The 23,508-nt window shown below is 39.6% G+C and overlaps 1 protein-coding gene across 1 annotated transcript in view; it reads left to right on the top strand.

The window, feature by feature from the left end:
- Fam184b (family with sequence similarity 184 member B) overlaps positions 1 to 23,508 on the top strand; it is an 80,445-nt gene that overhangs the window by 37,890 nt on the left and 19,047 nt on the right. Inside the window, exons 7-8 of the mRNA XM_042674786.1 lie at positions 20,171 to 20,277; positions 21,477 to 21,603. Coding sequence (XP_042530720.1) covers positions 20,171 to 20,277; positions 21,477 to 21,603 — 234 coding nt within the window. The remainder of the gene's footprint in view (positions 1 to 20,170; positions 20,278 to 21,476; positions 21,604 to 23,508) is intronic.

Raw genomic sequence — 23,508 nt, 5'->3', positions numbered from 1 at the left:
TTGTCATCCCTGGGAGTTTCTGGCACCTCCATCTTTCTACATCTTCTGAACAAAGCCAAGGGCACTTGGCCAGACAGGAAGGTTGTGTCAGAGGACATAAATTTCTACTGCAAGTAACAGAAAGCCTGATTTATAGAGGCTTAAACAAAGAGCACTTAAATGCCTCACATAAAAGAAGGCAGCAGGAGGCTGCTGGTGTTGATTCTGTGGTTAAGTGATATCAAGGGCAGTAAATCTCCAGTCTCTGTGTCTGCATTATCACTTCTGTGGGACTAGGGCACTTTGCCTTTCTGGGCCCTTTCCATTATAATAATGAATGAATGAATTAACTAATTAATTGAAACTTTATGTTTTATAACTGTTTAAAAGAAAGATGTGGTTTCCATTTTTATTTTAAAATGAATCAAAACATGTTTACAAGATCTTAAAAGTATTGGATTAGTAGAAGAGGCTAAAAAACAAGTCCTAAGAGCCATTTCTGAACTTGATTAGACCAAAAGGTGTAATGTTTCCTTTCTTTCTAAGCCCTCCCTCAAGCTTTCCAGAAGAGATCTATCTGTTCATGAAACTGGCTCTCTGCCCAGGCTTCGTACGATAACTTCTAGGACTTTCCTCCTCCTCCTCCTCCTGCTGCTCTTCCTCCTCCTGCTTTTCCTCTTCCTCCTCCTCCTCCTCCCTGTCCTTCTTTTTCTCCTTTTCTCTTTCTTCTCCTGTGCTGAAGATTGATTACGCTAATACCCAATGTCCTAAGGAACTCTTAAGAACACAGAAGCCATGTTAAAAAATAGTAGTGAAGGTTTAGAAATACATAAACATGGGGATCAATCCAAAGACTGCATGATAGGAAAAATTGATCTGTGATTCATTCTAGAAGGGAAGTCAAAATGATGGATCAGGGAAAAGCATTAAGCACTGATACTGTAGTTGTGATACGTTGTTTCTTCAGCTAATCAATTGGTACACAGATGGTAAGTTATATCTTTCTCTAACTCTATTTCTAAAAACCATTAAGGAAAATAAAGGAGTGAGCACGCCTGAGTCTTGGCCTGTCAGCATCTACTAGTGAGTCTTGAAGAGTCTTCAGTATATTTTTTCAGACCTAATACAGACCAAGGTGGGATTGCACAGTAAAAAAGCACATTTTCTCCTCCCCCTCTTCCATGCTTCTTTTGCTTTTCTTCCTTTAACTTCCTCCCTCCTTCCTTCACTTTCTCCTCCACTGTGGGGCTATGCTGCCAGTATTCATGTTGTACTAGTACTGCTCTACAGAGTATAGAATGGCTTCATCTATGTGTTTGAGACCACCCCAAATATTCTGCAGACGTGAGAACCATGGGTCACATCCTAGGAATCGTATTTCCTTGAATGCTCTGAAGAGCCCCTCTTTTAAAAAAGCAACAGTTGGATCTGGATGTGATTCAGTAGTAGAGTACTTGCCTAGCATGAAAGGTCCTGGGTTCTATCACCAATGCTGGGGATTCTGGGAAAAGGAGCTAGCACTTTGTGGAACAGCATCGTAGTCAAGATACTGCTTAAACATACTAAGTCTCTTAATCGTCACAGCCACTTTACATTGTAGATGCTATTATTATCTCAAGTTTGGAAATGAGAACACTGAGGCAGAGATAAGGTAAAGTAAATGACTTCCCCAAAGTCACGAAGCTAATAAAGTGTGACTAGAAATTAAACAAGCAAGCCAATGCTACCCAGTAGTCTGTGTCACTTCTTTGTACTAACAATCCTTCAGGACCTGAATGACTGCCCAACATAAGCCATGATCAAGAGGTTGACTTTGGACAAATTACAGTTCATCTTCAATTTCTGCCACCATACTAATGGTACTATCATCTACCACTCACCACACCTTGTTTGTTCTCCCAGCTCACCAACCTTACACACTGTCCCCTCCTGCTTCTACCCCCCATCAAATCTACTCAGTTGTTGGGTCCTATGTATCCTGTGGCTCAAGTCCATTTGAATTCTGCTTTCTCTTTACAAGAAAGTCTTAGGATTCTCAGGATAGAGATGTTCAGGGACTAGACCATCACTTTACCTGCTTATAGATGTTTACATAAACAGCATGCACAGTGGTGTGTACCTGTAGAACCAGCTACTCAGGAAGCTGAGGCAAGACGATCACTTGACCATAGGAATTTGAGCCCAGGAGTTTGAAGCCAGCCTGGAAAACATAGCAAGACTCTGCCTCTCAAAACAAAATAAGACAGAAAAAGAACTACACAGGCACACACGTGCGAGCACGTGCACACGCACACACACACACACACACACACACACACACACACAACTATATAAGACTCGACTATTTCATAAACTTTAGCAAGATGCAGTACAAAGAGAGTTTGAACTTGAACTGTTTCCTTTCCTAATGCTCCTTATAAAAAGCAAGGTGGCTTTCTGAAGGCCTTGCTGTTTCTCTGTGATGTCTAAATTCTTTCAAAAGCATTGTCATAGGTCTTCCTGACTCTGCATTCCCCCTGGGCGAGCAAATTCCAAAATGCATGTTCTGAAACCCAACACTCAAGTCTTTACTCTCTAAAATCTTTCATCTATATATAATGTTTTTGCAAGTTAGTTTCAACCTAATTCACCACCACTACTTTCTAAGATTCTGGCCCTCCCTCCACTTCCTCAATCTACTCCTACCCTTTCCTTCAAATGGAACTTCACTTTTCACACCCATCCTGTTTGCTCCCTATCATTGCACTTATTGGTCTCATTGCCTACAGCGCCCATCCCCACCTTTATCCCCTGGCCGACCTCTAGACTCCCACTTAATCTTCAGTATTCTCAAGCTTCCTGGACTCCTCCAGAGGTGCATTTATTGCTGCAAATTCTGTGCAGTCCTACCCCATGGTGGATGTCGTGAAGATGTAAATAACTAATACTACAAAGTGCTTAGATCCACAGCTTGGATGGAGTAGTTACACTATTAATGGTGTGATACGATTTTATATGTTTCTCTATTGAGTGTTGCTATGGTTATAAAACTGTATCTCCCATACAAGATGACAGTTTTAAAGACAAGGACATGTTTTATTATCTTACTGTCTTGTTTTCATTCTATCCCTTCCCTCTTACTTTATTTTCTAGACAAATTCTCACAAAGTCTGAGTTTTCTTTATGGTTATTGGCCTCATTTTCCTCAAAGTCTGGGGGGGAAACAATCTGTTTAATTGATTTGTCACAATTAGCTGGTTAGTAGTAATTGTAATTAAACCTTTAAAATTTAATAATCCCCCCCCAGCCATTCTTCTCTAAATTTATCTGTGCAATTCTTAAATTCTGATACATTTTTTACAAGTCTTTTGCCAAAAGAGATTGAAAATGCTAATATTCTCATGCTGTGAGACATGATTAACATTTGTATAAAATAGAGAAAGACATATAATAGTTATTGCAAATAAGGGAAACCATGGGACTTATGTTTCCTTGGGCCTGGCTTACTTCACTTAATATAATTTTTTCCAATTCTTTCCATGGAGACATAGAATTCTGTTTTTATATATATATATATATGATCTTCTCCCAATCCATGGGCTTTCTATTGATCTTGCTAGCTACGTCCAACTAGAAAAGGTCAAAAGTTATGTACATATGATCAGATAAGATGAAGTTAAGCAAAATGAACCCCAAGATAGGGACACAAGTGTTTTTTTTTCTTGATTGCTATTGTTTCTAATTATTTATAAGGTACATTGTTTTTGTTATTGTTGTTGCTTTGTGTGTTCCTCCCCCAGGGTATAACCCCTGTTTTCACAGTATTTGATGTCAGTATAATTTGGGGAGGGGAAGGGAAAAAGCAAAATGTTTAAATAGGGATACAGGTTGACCCATTGTACCAATGAGATGTACAAGACACTATGTTGAAAATGAACTTTATAATTTAGGTGGGGAGGAGGGAGAGTGTAGTTGTGGAGGTGAGAGGGAAGGGGTGGTAGGGGAAGAACAAAGGAGGAGGCAACAATCTTGATAGGAAATATACTCATTACCTTGCTCATGTAACTGTAACCCCTCTGTACAGTATTTTCACGATAAAAAAAACATAAAAAAAATTAAAAAATAGAGAAAGAGGAAAAGAAGGGAAGGGGAGAGGAAAGGAAAAAATTAAGTGGGTTTTCAGGCTGGAATAATCGTTTTTAAAAAGTCACCAGTTATATCGATAGATGCAAATAATTTTTTAAAAACTACAGAATACAATAAACCTATTAGGCTCTTTTTTGTGTGTGCCAATCCTAGGGCTTGAACTCAGGGCCTGAGTGCTGTCCCTGAGCTGTTTTGCTCAAGGCTAGTGCTCTACAATTCTACTTCCTGCTTTTTTGCTGGTTAATTGGAGATAAGAATCTGATGGATGTTCCTGCCAGGGCCACTTTGAACCACAAACCTTAGATCTCAGCCTCCTGAGTAGCTAGAATTACAGGTGTAAATCAACAGCATCTACCTTGGGCTCTTTTTAAAAAAGAACACTAGCAACTAGCTAATTAATGCCAGCTTTTCTATAAGCACATAAGATTTTCTGGGGGGACCCTCTTTTTTTCTTTTTGTCGGTCATGAGACCTGAACTCTGGGCCTGGGTGCTGTCCCTCAGCTCTTCAGCTCGAGGCTAGTACTCTACCGCCTGAGCCATAGCACTACTTCCTGCTTTTTCTGCGTATGAGGTGCTGAAGAATCGAATCCATGGCCTCATGCATGCAAGGCAAGCACTGAGCCACCTTCCCAGCCCCTGAGGGGACCCTCTTGAGCACAGATGGACCCAGGTGAATGGATTCCCACGTTGATAACCATATCCAGGAAGTATGACTGTGCTTCATTGCCTAGTGTTTCTTGCCTTCTGTTTTAGGTTTTAAGGCTGGAGGAATTTATCCAACAACATAAGGTCCCTGTTCAAAGAGCCAAGGAGAAGCCCCAGGACCCAGACTGCCAGCACCACAACATTTCGGAGGCCCAGGTAACCTCTAGCTCCTAGTACATTTTAATTAAGGATATTTTTCTTCTACCTTTCATCGCTTCCTCCTCCCCAGTGATTGCATACTAATATTACTGGACTTCTTTATGCTTTATGTCCCTCTCAGCACTGCCAAATGCCCGGAAGAAAAAAAGTTACCACAAAATCCATTTGCAAAACCCATGAAGGAAATAAGAGTTCTGAATAATTACCCGCTCCTCGTGCCTTTAAAAAGAAAAATTCTTGTCAGATTCATCCCCTGAGAACTGCAGAGATAAACAGGCTACAGATACAATGGGGCCTTAGATTCTGTCCAACATGACCACAGTTATTATCGTGCTGTAACAACAGCCAGGTTACCACATCCTTGCGCCCATTTATTCCGTCATCTCTGCCTGTGAAACCATCTTTCAGGAACCTGCTTCCTATGTGTCCCCATCCTATTTCTTTATTATTGTCCTTGGACTGCCATGAAGGATTACCTCATAGCTGGTAGTGTAACACGCAGAAATGGATTCTACCACAGTTGTGGAATTAGACATCTGAAATCTAGGCATTAGCAGGGCTGGTTCCATTTGGAGGCACAAGGAAGAAGCTGCTCCCTGTCTTTCCCTGCTTCTGGTGGCTGCTGGTCATCCTTGGTGCTTCTCAACTTCCAGAAACATCACTCCAGTCTCTGCAGCCATGACATGCCCTCCTTCCTGGTGTGTTTAGGTCTTCACAGGGCTTTCTTATCAAGCTATTAGGCCCTAGAGTTAGGATCCATCGAAATCCATAATTACATCTGCACAGACCTTATTTCAAAATAAGATTACAAATACAAGAGCACAGAGCTGCATACTTTTCTAAGGACATAAAGTTCCCCCACGACATAGATACAATATAGGCACTCAATAAGCAGCTGCCACATGATATCAGAAATAGAAGCTACTGCTTTAAAGTTGATGTCTCCAGATACCTGGGTTCTTACTGGCTGGATAATCTTGGCAGATATTTTACATCTCCACTTCACCTTTCTCATCTGCAAAATGGGGTGATGCCACCGCCTACCTCAATGAGGTGTGTGAGGATCAAATTAATTAATATATGCTTAGGGTTGGACATAGCACTCCATATGTGTCACTCGCTCCTACTACAGTAGAACTTGCGGGGTCCAGTAGTATGTGCGTTTTCAGCCGACCGACACTACCACACTGCCTCCAACTGGGAACAGACCAGCATATGTCCCCACCACCAGCACGCATACGCGACCACTTCCACACAAGCACAATACAGTGAGCCAAAAAACTTTCTAAATTTTGCCAATCCAAGACTTTCATTTGGGTTTAAATACCTCTAAAGGCAATCTACGTGTCAGCCCAGCAAACAAGCTCTTTGAGAATCTAGATACTTACGTTATTAGTGTTCTGTAATACTTGCCAATAGCAAGAAGTGATGCCCAGGAGTTGAGAGGTGCTGAACAAAATTTGAAGGAGACCTGCTAGTGGGAGAGCAGCATTCCCTCAGTATGTTATGTCATGTTAAGCGGGCTATAAAATTTAAGTTTGTTCAAGTGTTCAAGATGTGAGGGTTTAAGCTTATGTTCTTAACTGTTCTGCCAAAGCATCTCAGTGAGTCAAGAGAGAGAAAAACAATACCACCAATTGAGAGCAGATTTTCACTCCATTCTTAGAACATACAGAGAGGGTTGCCAAACCTGGGTGTGGTTCTATCTCTACCAAAGATCTAGGGGCTTACCCAACCTTTGTAAGGTTTACCTTGTCCCTGTTTCTTATATCCAGTGTCCTTATATCCAGTCTTATATCCAGTGTCCTTCTCTTAGATTCATAGTACCATTTGTTAGTTTCCAGGAAGTTAGCCCTCTCTTAGTAATTCCAAAGGAAAACTTTTTTTCCCCTGGAAGACACACTTGTTATCTGGGCCACTCTGAACTAGGGACAGAGAAGGGAAGAAAATTTCACACTTTCCAGGAAGAAAAAGAGAGCCTTTGGGCTGACTTCCATTCATATCACTTATCCCCACAAATATTTACAAGTTTTGCCACTGCACAGACCGTATGATTGGATGTCTTGATACATAAGGCCACATCTTAGAAGGCTGAAATGCAAATGGGGGAAATAAATGCTGATTTAAGTAAAAACCTAGTGGGATAGATGCCATGATGATGTCAGATGATCTGCAGCCCTGTGACACAAGGAGTTTTGGGGGAGGGTTCTGGAAGATTTTCCAAGTGACTGACATCTAATGATGCTGATATTTGAACTGGACCGTGCCAGAAAGAGGCATGCCAAGGGGAAAAGAGCATAAGGTAAGATCTCTGAGGTCTTTGAGAAAGGAGAAAGGGGAACACCTAGATCTGAGAAGTATGTCTGCTCACTGGAGGCCCCATATGGCTTGCTGGACACATACGTAGAGGACCATGTGAATCTATGGCATAAATTGTCCAGGAGGTCAGCAAATGGTCACTAAGGTTTTAGACAACCATGACATCTGGAGTATCTTTAGGCTAGCAGGGACTGGAAGCCTTTTTCTGTTGTTAGCTGAGGAGTCAGATCCCATCAAACCTGGGCTGGCAGACTGCTTTTCCTTCCTTGGGGAAGTTTGACATCAGTGTGAAATTGGCTGGAGCTGAGGTAAGACAACATAATGTGGGAACCCTAGAGCCCTGTGGGAACTGTGACTGGCTGCAGATTTGACCGGTGTTTGAATGATGCCAGTAGAAAATGCAGGCTGCATGAGTGCTTATTTTATGTCTAAGTAAAGACATAGGGTAATGAGTATCTGACCTGCAATAATCCTGTCAAAAGACAAGAGGAGTCCCCGTCTGCACTTATCCCAGTGATTCCTGATTTCTTGTTATCTACTTCTTGTAATGTGCCCTTTTGTTTATCTTCTTGTAACTTCCTTAAGAAAATCCTGAGCTAGGGATGTGGAGGTTAGGGGGAGATGCCTTCAGTTTAACCATGTCTGTAGATTAACTCATTTCTCACCCCCATGGTGTTATTAAAAGACAATGGGGCTGAGCACTCATTATGCCTGTAATCCTAGCTATACAGGAGATTGAGATCTGAGGATCACAGTTCCAAGCCAGCCTGGGTAGAAAGGTTCCCGTGAGACTCTTATCTCTAATTAACCACTCAAAAACCGGAAGTGGAGCTGTGGCTCAAAGTGGTAGAGCAAAAAGAGCAAGTTCAAGCCCTACAACCAACCGAAAAAATAAAAATAAAAAGACAATGAGGTGACTCTGCATGGGTATATTTTCATCTCTTACTCTGGAATCTCCTGGGAGAACCAGAGCAGCAGCTTCTATGTGAGTGCTGGGTTTTACCTTGTTCCACTCCAGGCCTGCTCTTTCTGAGTCAAGTGTGAATACCTCCTTGAGGTCAGTTTCCTTGTTACACATAAAAATAAACATAGACAAGGTCCTGACTATGTATTAAACCCTATGTATACAGTATCCAACAATCCTGTGAGGTTAAAAAGTTAGTATGGTCTTTGTTTTACAAATATGGAAACTGAAGAGTATACTGGAGCCTAGGTTCTCATACCATAATGCTACACTACTTCCTGGACAGTAATTCCTGCCTTCCAGAGACTTATAATGAACACAGCAAGGCACGTAATGGCACTTCTCAAAATCATTAAAGATTCTATAAATGTAACTTTATAGTATCTATTACAATCTCCTGCAATCATTTCAGCAAAGCCATATTGCATTAGGTGTTCTATTTTAAGGTGTACAAAATGCTACCTTTGAAAGAATATCAACGGAATTTGAATAGGATTAGATGTTCCCTTCCAGATTTCCTGACAGTGGGTGTTCTTTAAAACAGAAAAACTCTAGAAGAGGTTAATTGATGGAAAGATGAAGATCTAATGTGAACATAGGTTTAAAATAATAAGCTGTGTGCTTGTGAGGAGTAAGGGCTTGTGCTGGTGGTTCAGAAAATAAGCAGAACTGCTTGTTTTTCTGTGCACACTATTTCTACATGGGCCTTATTAGTGTGGGAGGGAGCCCTGGGATGAACCTGTAAAAATGCCTGAGGGGAAGCCAAGAGGGTCGGTATCACAGATCATGTCAGGAGTGGTTCTGTATTTTCCTGCTAGAATATTCACTGGAATTCAAAACCAGAAACAACTATAACAGCAAAAGGCAGCACAAGAGCTGTACTAATTATGGCATTGTTACCAAATATCTGAGTAGGGCAACCTGAGGAAGTAGGGAAGGATTTTCCCCACTTTTATTAGCATATAATAGTTGTAGAAAGGTATTTCATTGTGATAGTTCCATATATCCATACAATTACCCTAATCAAGTCTACCCATCTATTACTCTCGTGTTCTCTTTTCCCCCTTCTTAAAACCATTTCAGCAGGTTTTATTACTCTATTCCCAAATAAGTATATAAAGTACTGTAACCAGGTTCACCCTCCTAGACCCTCTCATTTCACCTGCCTGCTCCCACTGGTGCCCACCCGTAAATAGAATCTGGTTAACATTCCTATCATTCGTTTTTAAGGACGAGATTCTCATGAGCGAGAACATATGATATCTATCACTAAGTCTTATTTCTCTTTGCATAATGATCTCCAGTTCCATCCATTTTTCTGCAAAAGACATAATTCAATTCTTATTTATGATTAAATAGTATTCCTCTAGTTATATAGACCACATTTTTATTTATCTGTTTATTAGTTGATGGGAACCTAGGTTGATTCTATATTTTGATTTTTGTGAACAGTGCTGCTATTAACAGATGCACAAGTATCTTATCTATATGTTGACTTACATTTGTTTTGGATATTTATGTCCAAGAATCGTACAGCAGAATCGTATGGCAGTTCTGCCTTTAGTTTCTTAAGGAACTTCCATACTGATTAACATAGTGGTTGCACTATAGCTTACGTTTCTGCCAATAGTGTATAATGTTCCCTTTCCCCACATCCTTACCAGGATTTGTTATTGTTTCTTTTTGTCTGACTAGCATGGGATGGAATCTCAATAATATTTTGATTTGTGGGCTAGGAAGGTGGCTCAGTGGTAGAGCGCTTGCCTTGCACGCATGAGGCCCTGGGTTCGATTACTCAGCACCACATAAACGAGAAGAAAAAAGCCGGAAGTGGCACTGTGGCTCAAGTGGTAGAACGCTAGCCTTGAGCTGGAGAGCTGAGGGACAGCGCCCATGCCCAGAGTTCAGGCCCCACAACCGGACCACAAAAAAATAAAAAATAAAAAAATAATATTTTGATTTGCATTCCACAATTCTTCTCGTGTGCATTGGATACTATAGTTCTTTTGAAAAGTGTTCAGTTATTTTGATCACAGAACTATTTATTTAGTGCTTAGTGTTTTGAGCTTTTTATAAATCCCAGATGTTAATCCTTTATCTGATCAATAACTAGCAACAATATTTTTCCCATTCTTGTGATGTAATATTTTCCTTTGCTGGGCAGAAGCTTTCAATTTGATGTGTCCCATTTTTCAATTCTCTTTATTATTTTCTGACCATTTGAGGGTTCTACTGAGGAAAGCTTGACTATGAATATATACTTAAAGTTTTTCTTTATGTTTTACTATGGTAGTTTCAAAGTTCCTAGTCTTAATGAAAACCTGGGTGCTGGTGGCTCATTCCTATAATCCTAGTTCCTGAGGAGGCTGAGATCTAAGGACTGAAGTTCTAAGCTAATCCCAGGCAAACAGATCTGAAATCCTCATCTCCAATTAGCTAGAACTGGAGGCATGTCTTAAGTGGTTGAGTGAGAGCTATGAGTTAAAAAGCCAAGCAAAAGTGTGAGGCTGTGAGTTCAAACCCCAGTACTGGCACAGAAAAAAAAACCTGGTACATTTGTGAGTGATTATTGTCCAAGATGAGAGACAGGTGTCTACTTTCAATCTTCTATGTGTGGATATCCAGCTTTCTCAATACCATTCATTGAAAAAACTATCTTTGTCCAATGTTGCTTTTTGGTGCTTTTGTCAAGTATCAGATGTTTGTAGCTGTTTGGTCTTTTTTATGGATCTGATGTTCCATTGATATACACATCTGTTTTGTGCAAGTAATGTGCTGGGTTTTTTTTTTGTTGTTGTTGTTGTTGTTGTTTTTTGTCAGTCATGGGGCCTGAACTCTGTGCCTGGGTGCTGTCCCTCAGCAATTCAGCTCAAGGTTAGGACTCTACCACTTGAGCCACAGCACCACTTCTGGCTTTTGCTGCTTATGTGGTGCTAAGGGATCAAACCCAGGGCCTCATGCATGCAAGGCAAGCACTCTATCACTGAGCCACCTTCCCAGCCCTTATTTGCTGTTTTTTAAATAATGGCTCTATAGTATAATTTCAAGTAAGGTAGTACTGTCTTCATCGTTGCTCATTTTGCTCAAGATTGATTTGGCTATGGGGATTTTTTTGTGCTTCCATATGAAATTTTTTTTGTTTTTTTGTGATTTTTTTTATTGTGAGAATACTGTACAGAGGGGTTACAATTACATGGGCAAGATATTCCATATGAATTTTAAAATTGCCTTTTCTATTTCTGTGGAAATGATATTGATATTTTAAAATTATACTTTATTGTTATTATAGAGGTGATATACAGAGGAGGTATATTTATATACATCAGGTAATAAGTACGTTTCCTTTTGCAGTGTCATGTGTTCCCTCATTCTCTCCCATTCCCTCCCTCCCACCTCCATCCGTGAGTTGTATAGTTCACTTTCATCAATGTCCAGTGCACTCCACAGGTACACTTGTTCACCCTTTTTCCTCTGATTCTGTGTCCTCCCCCCACTTTCTCACAGATATAATGCCTGTGAATACATGGTATATAAAGAATACAGAATCAGCAGGAAAAAAAAAGAAAAAACAATTTTAAAGTCCTTTGTTTCCATTTCTTTGCAGTTTATGTCAGTATATATATGTATATATACATATATATTATTTTATATACTTAAGAGACTCTTGGTTATTGCACCCTTGTGATTCTCTCCTAAGACTATCCTCTTTTGACCTCATTGTATGTGAATATCTAGAATCTTGTGTAATCTGTCTTACCCACTTCATTTTAGATCTAACTTATGCATAGCAGAGAGAATATGCACTGTCTGCCTTTTCAAGCTTGGCTTACCTCCTACATGTTACCTCTTTTTTTTTTTTGCAAATTCTTTATTGTGATTAAGTGATTACATAATTTCACAAATTTCACAGTACTGTGGGATAGTGATGCTTAGTTAAAGTCACAAACACATTCTAACTTTCATAGGGCAAATTGTCTATTGTGGTCTATAAGGTTTATGAGCATTTCCTCATGTGTTTGTTTGCTATTATTACCTCTTCTGAGAAGTTTCTCCTTAGCTCCCTTGCTTGTTTAGATTTTGATATTTTGATGGGGTTTTCATTGAATCCGAAAAATGCTTTAGATTGGATAGCCATTTTCACAATGTCAATTCTAATGATCCATAAACATGGGAGTTTTTTTTTCCATATTTCAGTGCCTTCTTAAATTTTTCTCCAGTATTTTATAGTTTTCATTGCAGAGGAGTCTTTTGCTTCTATAGTTATGTTTGTTCATCTCACTATTATCAGTGGGAATATTTTTCTGTGTTCTTTCTCAGCCTGCTCATTATTGCTATAGAGAGAAGCTACTGATTTTCTGTGTTGATTTTGTTTCCTACCACTTTGCTAAAAGTGTATCTAGTAGTATTTTAGTAGAGGCTTTAGGGTACTTTAAGTATAGGATCATATCAACAATTAAGTCCTCCTACTGAATTGTACAAAGAGCTCTGTTCTTTTATCCCTAAGAGGCCTTTCACAGAAAGCCTTTTGCTGAAGTCTACTAGCCTTTTTGAAGTACCTAGGATTCTGGATCTAGTTTTCTTCCTACATTAGTAGTTACAACTGTGACTCTACTCATTTTAATGGCCATTGCAGGTATCCATGCATACTTGCTACTCACTTTTCTTTTCTTTTCTTTTCTTTTTTGCCAGTCCTTGAACTCAGGGCCTGGGCACTGTCCCTGAGCTTCTTATGCTCAAGGATAGCATTCTACCACTTGAGCCACAGCACCACTTCTGGCTTTTTCTGTTTATGTGGTATTGAGGAATTGAAAACAGGGCTTCATGCATACTAGGCAAGCACTCTACCACCAAGCCATATTCCCAGCCCCTTTTTATCAATTTTTAGGTAACTTTTTCTTGTCTCGTGACTAATTCTGGTTTGAACTCTACCTTGTCAAATATGAGTGTGGCTATTCCTGCTTGTCTTTTGGTTTCTTGTGCTTATCCATTTTAAGCTTGTATTTGTCTTTGTCAGTGAGGTATGTTTCTTATAATGTTGTGTTTACAGTCTTGTGTTTTGAAACAGTCCACTAGTCTGTGTCAGCTGATTGGAAAATTGAGACTATTAACATTTACAGTTATTCTTGAAAGATAGTGCTTCCTGTGATTCTGTTGTTTCTATGGTACTTGATTCTTCCCTAACCCTCATTTTGCTTATCTATTCTACTGGTGAAATTTATTTTTTATTTGTGTCTTCATGGTTGGTTGTAGTTTCCTCTTCCATATGTACAATCTTGTGACTATTTTCTGTATTGCTGGTATAGTGGACATAATTGACTTAGCTTTTGTTTTTTTTGTTTGTTTGTTTTTTGTTTTTGGAAGGTTTTTATTTCTCCCTTAATTATGCATGATAGACCTGCTGGGTAACACAATTTATGGTGTCACTTTCTTTCTTGTTAGCGCTTGATATACATTTTTCTAGACCTTCCTTAAGTTTAAGGTTTCTGTCAATAAATCTATTATTTTATTGAGTCTGCCTTTATAGATGTCTTGGTGCTTTTCCATTGCACTTGTCAATATGCTTTCATTTTCTCTATAGTTAATGTTTGAACTATAAAATGGAGAGAATTGGTCCATGGAGGTCTCTTGAACCTGGATGGGAATGTATTTCTCAAGAATGGGGAAGTTTTTTGTTGTTGATTGTTTTCAATGTCTTTAGCTTGCACCTCTTCTCCTTCTTTGGCACTTGTGATTTATAGTTTTGGTCTTTTACTAGAGTCAGAATTCTTGCATATTTAAGTCATACTTTTCCATTCTTTTTTCTTTATCTTATTTTTCTATTACATCTACTTTGATTCCAAGCCAAATATTTTATCTGCCATTTGATCCAGTCTTCTGGAAAAGTACATTGCAAAATGTCCTACTTTTTAAGAGGATAAATAGCATTCTTCTATCTACTATTGTCTATCTCTATGTCACATCTTCATCCATTCAATTCTTGGTGGACATTTAAGTTGTACCTTTTCTTGGGTACTGTAGAAAGTACTGAAGTGAACATAATATTACAGATATGTCTTTGAAATTCTAATTTTAGTTCTTTCAGATAAATACACAAAAAATGCATGGCTGAAGTATATGATAGGTTTTTTTTTTCATTTTCATATATTATACACGTTCCCTCTTGTATGTTTTCACATATGAACACACAAAAATACACACGGACACATAAAACAGTTGTCATGACAGCTGTGAACTGATAACTCACTGTAATTTTTATTTAATTTGCATTTCCATGATAATTGGTACTTAATTTAGTGTAATGTTTATTCAAATCTTCAGCCTAAGTGGCTAGTAGCTATGCCTATAATGCCAGCTGCTCATGAGACTGAGACCTAGAGGATGTGGCTCAAAGCCAGCCCCAGATGAAAACTATGCAAGACTCCATCTCCAATTAAGAGAAAAATGCTGAACTGGAGGCATGTCTCAAATGGTAGAGCATCAGCCATGAGCAAGAAAACTGAGCAAGCATCATCGCTAGCCATTAAAAAAATGCAAATCAAACCAAGTCTGAGATTTTATCTGATCCCAGTTAGATTAGCCAACATCATGAATTTGAACAACAAATATTGGTGGGAATGTGGGGAAAAAGGAGCCTTATTACACTGCTGGTTAGAATGTAAACTAGTAAAACTACTCCGGACAGCAGTCTAGTGGTTCCTCAAAAAACTAAACATAAATCTTCCCAAGACCCAGCCATATCACTCCTGGGCATTGACCCAGAACATCACAAGCCAGGATACCATAAAAATACTTGCACATCCATGTTCATTGCTGCACTATTCACAATAGTTAAGTTATGGACACAGCCCAGATGCCCAACCATAGATAAGCAGATTACAAAACTGTGGTACCCATACACAGTAGAATATTACACACCCATTAGAAAGAATATTACATCATTTATAGGGATATGGGTGGACCTAGAACAAATCATGTTAAGTGAGGTGACCAAGCTCAAAGAGACAAATAGTATATCTTTTCTCTCATATGCAGAAGCTAGATCTAATATACATTGGAAATAGTAAATTATGCAGGACATTCACACACAGTGAGACTAGAGGAAGGTATTCTTAGGAAAGGATCCTCAAAGCACAGTATCTATGTGTATAAAATAAGATTTATCAAAATGAGCTTCAGGAAATAAAAACAAGAGGGTTTTTTCTTTGTTGCTGCTTTTGTTTTCTTTTTGTCTTGCTTATTCATTTATCTGTCTTTGGGAGTGTAAGGGGGCACAGAAATGGAGTGAGAAAGGGTGAATAGATGTAGCAGGGTACTCACTAGACACTATGTTAAAAAATAACTATACAACTTGTAGGTGGCGATGGGAGTGAAAAACTGGGAGAAAGTGAAGGAAAGGGTGACATTGTCCAAAAAGAAGTATACTCATTACTTGACTTATATAAATGCAACCTTTTTGTATACCACATTGATAATAACAATTTTTAAAAGAAAAAGAAAATAATACAAAAAATAGAAATTACACAGTTTCAGAAAAGAATAAAGAAAACTGAGCAAAGATGTGAGGCCCTGAGTTCAAGCCCTAGTACCAACACACACACACACACACACACACACACACACACACACACACACACACACAAATCCTTAGCTTATGTTTTAAATTGTGTTATTGATTGATTTTTACTGTTGATTTGTAGGAGTTCTTACATATTTTTAGATCAATTCCTAAAGAGATGTATAGTTTGCAAATGTTTTCTCCCATTTGATAGGTTATCTCTTCATTATACTTATTATTTTCACTGTGCAGAAGCTTTTTTGCTTAATATAATCCTAGTTGGTTGCTTTTATTTCCTATGGTTTGGGGAATCATATATATGAAATGATTTCTAAGACAATATCACAAATTTGTTTTATACTAGGAATTTTTTTACAATCTGTTTCTTACTTGAGTCCATTTTGAATTGATTTTCATGGCTAATGTAAGATAAGGAGCAAAAACAATATGTGTGTATGAATAGTAGAAGAGACCAGCTTTCCCCATTTTGTATTACTGACATTCTTGTTGCAAATTAATTAACTAAAAATGTATGTGTTTATTTCTGGACTCTATTCCATTGGTTTATTACCTGTCTTTATGCACCACTACAATCCTGTGTTAGTTGCTATAACTTTATTCTTCCTTTTCAAGATTGATTTGCCTATTCATGGTCAGTATGATTTTTAGATCAGTTTTTCCTACCTCACTAAGAATAGCCTTTGGAATTTTCACAGGGTTTGCATTAAATCTGCAGATTTTAAAGGGTAGAATGGATGTCTAGCAATATTCATCTCCAAATGATGATCACAGGGTACCTTTCCTTTTTATGAATCTTCTTTCATTTCTTGCATCAGTGATTCAGTTTCAGTATATTTTTTGTGTCCTTAATACAGTTTATTCCTAGGTATTTTATCCTCTTGGTACTTTGTAAGTGGAATTGTTTTCCAAATCCCTTTTTTAGATCATTGTTAATGTGTGGAAATGTGACTAATTTTTGTGGGATGATTCTACTCTTCAATTACTTGATTTTTTTAATTCTGAAATTTTTCTGTAATATTTTTATAGAAAGATTATATCATCTGCCAATGGGGACACTTTTCCTTTGTGATTTGGATTACTTTTTTTGTTAGTTCTGGAACTTAAATTCAGTGCCTCACACCTTTACTTGCTTGCTTATGGCTGGGGTTCTACCACTCTAGACTTGCCTCTACCGGGCTTTTTGCCAGTTAATTGGAAATTGAGTCATGTAGACTTTTCTGCCTGGTCTGGCTTTAAACTATGATCCTCCAGATCTCAATGTACTGAGTAGCTAGGATTTTAGGTATAAGCCACCATCACCTGGCTCTGGCTGTGACATCTAGGACTATGTTGAATGGAAGTGGTAGAAATGGGTATCCTGTTTTTTGTCTTAGAACAAAATCTTACCATTTGTTACTAAAGATAATGGTGGTAACTATATGAGTTTTATGTATGATCTTTTCTATGGGTTTAGGCATTTATTTTTAGGTAATTGATTTTTTTTTTAAGTTATGAAAAAGTGTTCAATTTTTGTCATAAACATTTTTCTTTATCTACTGAGACTACCATGAGATTGTTATGCTTTATATTACCAATACAGGACACTACTTACTATTTACTCTTTTGATGAACCTTCCAGTGACCATGTTACCTGAGGCAAGTCACTGGACATCTCTAATATTAGTGCTTCCTCGAGATCAAGGAGAACAGTGCCTTTCCTTGCAACCATGAGATAATACATGAAAATAAACTAACATGATGTATCTGAGGATGGTGTTGTTACCTGATGCATCAGCTCTTTTAATGTTTTAAGTTGCTCTTGTTCCTGGGTTCCTGCCCAGAATGCCTTTAAATATAGCAGTGGTCAATAAAGCAGCTCAGAAATTACATCCTGCAGATTCTCTTTCACGGGCTTCTTGGCAGCTCTGAGTACATTTGAAATTCTTTTTTTTAATTTAATTTAACTTTATTTGTGAACATACTGTACAGAGGGGTTACAATTACATGGGCAGGATAATGCGTACATTTCTTACCAAGCATTGCAGCCTCCTCCTTTGTTTACCCTTCACATCCCTTCCCAGCCTCCCCCCTCCCCCCCCAATCCCAATCCTTCTCCTTCCCCCCATTCCCCCCCCCCCCGTCCCCCCCCACCTACGTTGTAAAGCTCATTTTGGACATGACAACTTGTACTTCTCATTGTTGCAACAGGTCCACCTGTATCCTTAAACAACTGGTTTTCCCCCATCTCCTCCACAAGTTATACTGACATCAAATATAGTGAAAGCAGGGGTTATACTGTGGGGGAGGGACATACAAAGCAACAAAGAGATAATCTTATAAATGCGTTAGAAACACATGCATGAAAGGAAAAGACATTTAAATACATATCTAAGGGTTCATTTACCTGACATCACATTATCTGACCTTTTCCGCTTGACTCATACATCTACTAGATATTGCAAATAAGGGAAACCATGGGACCTATGTTTCTTTGGGCCTGGCTTACTTCACTTAATATAATTTTTTCCAAGTTTTTCCATTTCCTAACAAATGGGGCAATGTCATTCTTTCTGATGGAGGCATAGAATTCCATTGTGTATATATACCACATTTTCTTGATCCATTCATCTATTGAGGGGCATCTGGGTTGGTTCCATATCTTAGCTATGGTAAATAATGCTGCAATAAACATAGTTGTGTTGGTAGCTTTAGTATGGTCTTGTTTGTAAACATTTGGGTAAATGCCTAAAAGTGGGATTGCTGGGTCATAGGGGAGTTCTATGTGAAGTCTTTTGAGGAACCTCCATACTGCTTTCCAAAGTGGTTGAACAAGTTTTGAAATTCTTTTTAATCTCTGTTCTGTTGTGAGAGTCTGTCCATTATTCATGTTGCTTTGAGCTACTTTTTCTCTTTTCCTTTATTAGGCCTACAGAAATTTGATGTGTCTTTTTGAAAAGTGTGTCTAAGATGTATTGGTCAGGTTTGGGTTTTTTTTCCTATTTCATTTATTTTATCTTCCATATCTCTTTCCAACTACTTAGGTTGACATTATTATATTGTTCATTTTTTAACTTTTTTTTTTTTGTCAGTCATGAGGCTTGAACAATGGGCCTGGGCACCCTTCAGCTCTAGTTGAGCGCTCTACCGCTTGAGCTATAGTGCCACTTCTGGTTTTCTAGTGGTTTATTGGAGATAAGAGTCTCACAGAGTTTTCTGCCCAGGCTGGCTTTGAACCGTGATCCTTAGATCTCAGCCTCCTGAGTAGCTAGGGTTACAGGTGTGAGCCACTGGCGCCTGGCTCATTTTTAACTTTTGAATAGACATATAAATATGTTTAACTTTTAAAATTTCCTTTTAAGTGTGTTTCTTTATCTGTTTCTTGGAGTTCTGAAGTTTATCTTGGTTTGGTTTTGTTTTGTTTTGTTTGCTAGTACCTGGGCTTGAACTCAGGGATTCGTGCTTGCTCAGCTTGCCCACTTACGGCTAGCACTCTACCACTTGAGCCAAGCTTTTAGCCTGGAATTTGGTTGGTTAATTGGAGATGCAGTCTCTAGTTTATGAACAAGTCCAAAAAAAGAGAAGTTCAAAAAAACCTAGATATAATTCATCATTATCTAATCAGATATGATACCAAACAAATCTGTGTCCAGCTTGTCACATTACACTGTTCTCCCTGGATGTGATTACTATGACAAACTAAGACTTTTGTTATCTTTAGTGGAAAAGAGGTATTGGTGAGATAAACAAATTCAGTTGATTTTTTTAAAAATGAGAAGCCTCACTGTTAACAAATCATATGCATATTCTTTCCCCAGATTCCCATTTCTTTATGCTTCTAGTCATCTAATGAGTTCCATGTTTCTGATTTTATGGGATGAATGTGGCACACTGCAACCTACAAAATGACTATAGTAATAATTCAGCTGCTCATATGCACTGACCACTGACTGTGTCAGTGCTACTCTCTGATCCTCCCCACGCCCCAAAATTGGGCCCAGCAAGGACCACTCTGTTTGAACATAAGATGGTCTCTCAGAGTAGTGAAGAGTTCATACACCAAGATACACTGTTGCACATCCTCTCCCTGATTCACTTTCTGTGTACATAGAGCAAATTACTTATTCTCTCTGGGCTGTAGTTTCATCAACCATGTGAACTGCTTTGCAGACAGAAAAATCACAGAGAAGGACTGACAGTGATCTTAAACCAGGGCAGATCTAGTTCTTTCATCATCACAAGCCTTATCATCCCAAACCTATAAGCTCTGTGCCAGCAGCAAGTGTCAATGGCTCTCTGTTTTCAAAGAGCCAGGTTTAATTAGGAAACTGCACTTAATCTTATCTTGTCATTCTCTTTGATTTAGGACTCTTGTTCAAAACTGAAGGAAACTTCTCAGACACTTACCAGAGAAGAGTACCAAGATAAGATAGGAGCTGAAGAAGGAACCAGCAGTGAGGAAGAAGAAGAAAGGTATTTTTGTGGACAATCTTTAACACAAGAGTGCTCAGATATGGAAGGATTCTTTCAGTCCTCAAGTATTCATTGCCACACTTTACATCCTGTTTCAGTGAGGAACAGACATATATCTTACACGTCTTCTGCATATGTGCTTTACATAAACTACCTTATTGAATGTCATACGCAAAAAGGTTATTTTATAAATTTCAGAACCTGCAGCTCAAAAACATTAGTAATCCTCCCCAAGATTCAAGACAGGACTGATACAAACCTTTATCCAGTTAGGGGATATTTGTTAACCAAGCAAAATCTCCACCTATATTATCTGCATTAGTCAGCTGCTGGTGCTGTAACAAACATCCTCAAATTTTCAATGATTTTTGGATCCTGTCTTCATTTCGCTTGGACAGGCTCTATGGTGCTTACTTACACTTGGCTCCTAGCTGAGTGTCAGATGTTAGTGTTCTATCAAAAATTACTGTTGGTCACTTGAGTTCCTAATTGGGGAGGGGGGATTCTCTTTTCAGACAGCCATCTTCTCACTGAGAGATAGATGGGTAGATAGATAATTCTCTATTGGCTCTTTAAAGGGTACCAATCCTATCAGGAGGGTTTCTTTCTCCTGTTTTACTTTCTTGGCTAATTCCAAAGCTCAGAATTGAGAAAAGATCATCCTCCCTTCCACTGACCCCTTCCCAGCATTTGTTAGCAATTTCGCTAGGATACAGAGAGTACTGAAGCTTTCAACTAGCATTTTTTTGCATTCATGCTACATAAGGCAGCCCTATTTATAATTCCCCAATTTATAACTGGGGACAGAGAGTGAAAGTTATGAGCAAGCTTTGAAAAGTATAAAATATTGTGTAAGATGTTATTTTTTTCTCCTAGGCAGAAAGAATTATGAAATTAGACCACAGAGACCTCTTTTCTGGTGCCTCCGCAGACCACGGAAAGCACTCTGAGCTCTCTGTCCCCCGACAGCCCATCCTTACTTACTAAGCACCCACTAAAATGCAGATCAGTAGTTCCTGCAGAATCTTGTGCAGTAACACTTATAATTTATATGTCAGGCTGCCTGATGAAAGAAAAACAAGGTGTTTCTCACCCACTAGTGGTGAGTGACTAGAGCCCCCTCCTCCCAGGCTGAGGCACGATCAGGGCAGTAATGTCCTTTCCTGGGACCTTTAGTGATGCTGTCTTTACCTCCAAAGGATTGAAGTGCCCCTCAAGGAGGGAAGTGACCCACAGCCTCCACTGGGCTCTTTGCTAAAGAAAGCACCTGAAATTCGACGTCTCCAGGAGGACTGGCAGAGCCAGAAGGCCAGGCTGCAAACCCAGGTAGTCCTACCTGGGGAAGGGGTAGGCTGTGCACAAGTCGCACTGCACACACTCGAGACTTGCCTCCTCGGGCAGCGTGGGGAAGCCTTGTGGGGCCTGGCTCCTAGCTGAGCTAGGAAGGCATTATTGTTGTTGTTGTTATTATTGGTTTTTTGGGTTTTTTTGGGGGGGATCCCGTTGTGGGGCCTGAACTCTGGGCCTAGGCGCTGTCCCTCAGCTCTTCAGCTCAAGGTTAGCACTCTACCACTTGAGCCACAGCGCCACTTCCGGTTTTCTGCTTATATGGTGCTGAGGAATCGAACCCAGGGCCTCAGGCATGCAAGGCAAGCGCTCTACCACTGAGCCACCTTCCCAGCCCTATTGGTTTTGTGTATTTATTCCAAATTCCTGTGCTCACAGCATCACAGATGAATGAATGATTGATAGCAACAAACCATCCAGATAAAAGCCCTTGGGTTGTATATATAAGGCATGACATTATACAGTTATACAAATGTAATTACATTATATATAATTATTGCCTTTCATCATATAATGTATAATGCCAGCAGCATGTGGAATATAACAGTGTTACATACATCAGCCTTGTGTGTCCTTGGTTTCAATATTCATGGATTCAATCAATTACAGATTGAATATGTTTGGGGGGAAAAATGCACCTGTGGGTAAACATCTACAGACTTCTCTGCTTTTCTTCCTATTTCCTGAACAATGAAGTTTAGTAATTACTTGTGTGCCTTGTATTAGGTCTAAGGAGTATAGAGATGATTTAATACTCAGGAGGATGTGTAGATGTGTTATGCAGAGACGACCTATGGTACCTGGTAACCGCAGAGGTCCTGGAAGCATCCCCCTGCAGGGAGGAAGGGATTTATGGATTGTGTGTCTTAGCAGAGGATGAGTGAGTGAACACTAACATCTAGACAAAGAAATAGGTGAACTGAATCACACAGTGAATTAGAAGGTGTTAAGAACAGGCTCACGGGGCTGGGAAGGTGGCTCAGTGGTAGAGCGCTTTCCTTGCATGCTCAAAGCCCTGGGTTCGATTCCTCAGCACCACATAAGCAAAGAGAAAAAAGCTGGAAGTGGCACTGTGGCTCAAGTGGTAGAGCGCTAGCCTTGAGCTGAAGAGCTGAGGGACAGCGCCCAGGCCCAGAGTTCAGGCCCCATGACCGGGCCCCAAAAAAAAAAAAAAAAAATAGGCTCACGCCTGTAATCCTAGCTAATCAGGAGGCTGAGATCTGAGGATCATGGTTCAAAGCCAGCCCGGGGCAGGGAAGTTCGTGAGACTCTTTTTTTTTTTTTGTCGGTCGTGGGGCTTGAACTCTGGGCCTGGGCGCTGTCCTTCAGCTCTTCAGCTCAAGGTGAGCACTCTACCACTTGAGCTACAGCGCCACTTCCGGTTTTTCTGGTGGTTTATTGCAGATAGGAGTCTCACAGTCTTTCCTGCCCGGGCTGGCTTTGAACGGTGATCCTCAGATCTCAGCCTCCTGAGTAGCTAGGATTACAGGCGTGAGCCACCAGTGCCCGGCAGTTCGTGAGACCCTTATCTCCAATAAACTACTAGAAAACCAGAAGTAGTGCTGTAGCTCAAGTGGTAGCATGCTTGCCTTGAGCTGAAGAGCTGAGGGACAGCACCCAGGTGCAGAGTTCAAGCCCCACGACCGACAAAAAAAAAAAAAAAAGAACTTGGGGAAAGAGAACAAGCATGTGGAAGGGATGAGTCGTGGGGTGTTGGGGAGCTGCAGAGGAGGCATATTAAATGCAGCTGTAGGAAAAGGCCTCAGTAACAATGACACTTGAGTAAGCCCAGGAAGGAGATGAGGGAGACCATTGAGACCTCTGCCTTCCGCAGGGAAGTCTGGTCTCATCTTGATTTTTCTCCCATCGGGTCTTCTCTCCTTC

The sequence above is a fragment of the Dipodomys spectabilis genome, unplaced genomic scaffold (assembly GCF_019054845.1).
Source record: "Dipodomys spectabilis isolate Male_0828 unplaced genomic scaffold, ASM1905484v1 ptg000021l, whole genome shotgun sequence".
Taxonomy (NCBI): domain Eukaryota; kingdom Metazoa; phylum Chordata; class Mammalia; order Rodentia; family Heteromyidae; genus Dipodomys; species Dipodomys spectabilis.
The sequence above is the reverse complement of the archived record's forward strand: the minus strand, read 5'-3'. Positions and strand labels throughout refer to the sequence as shown.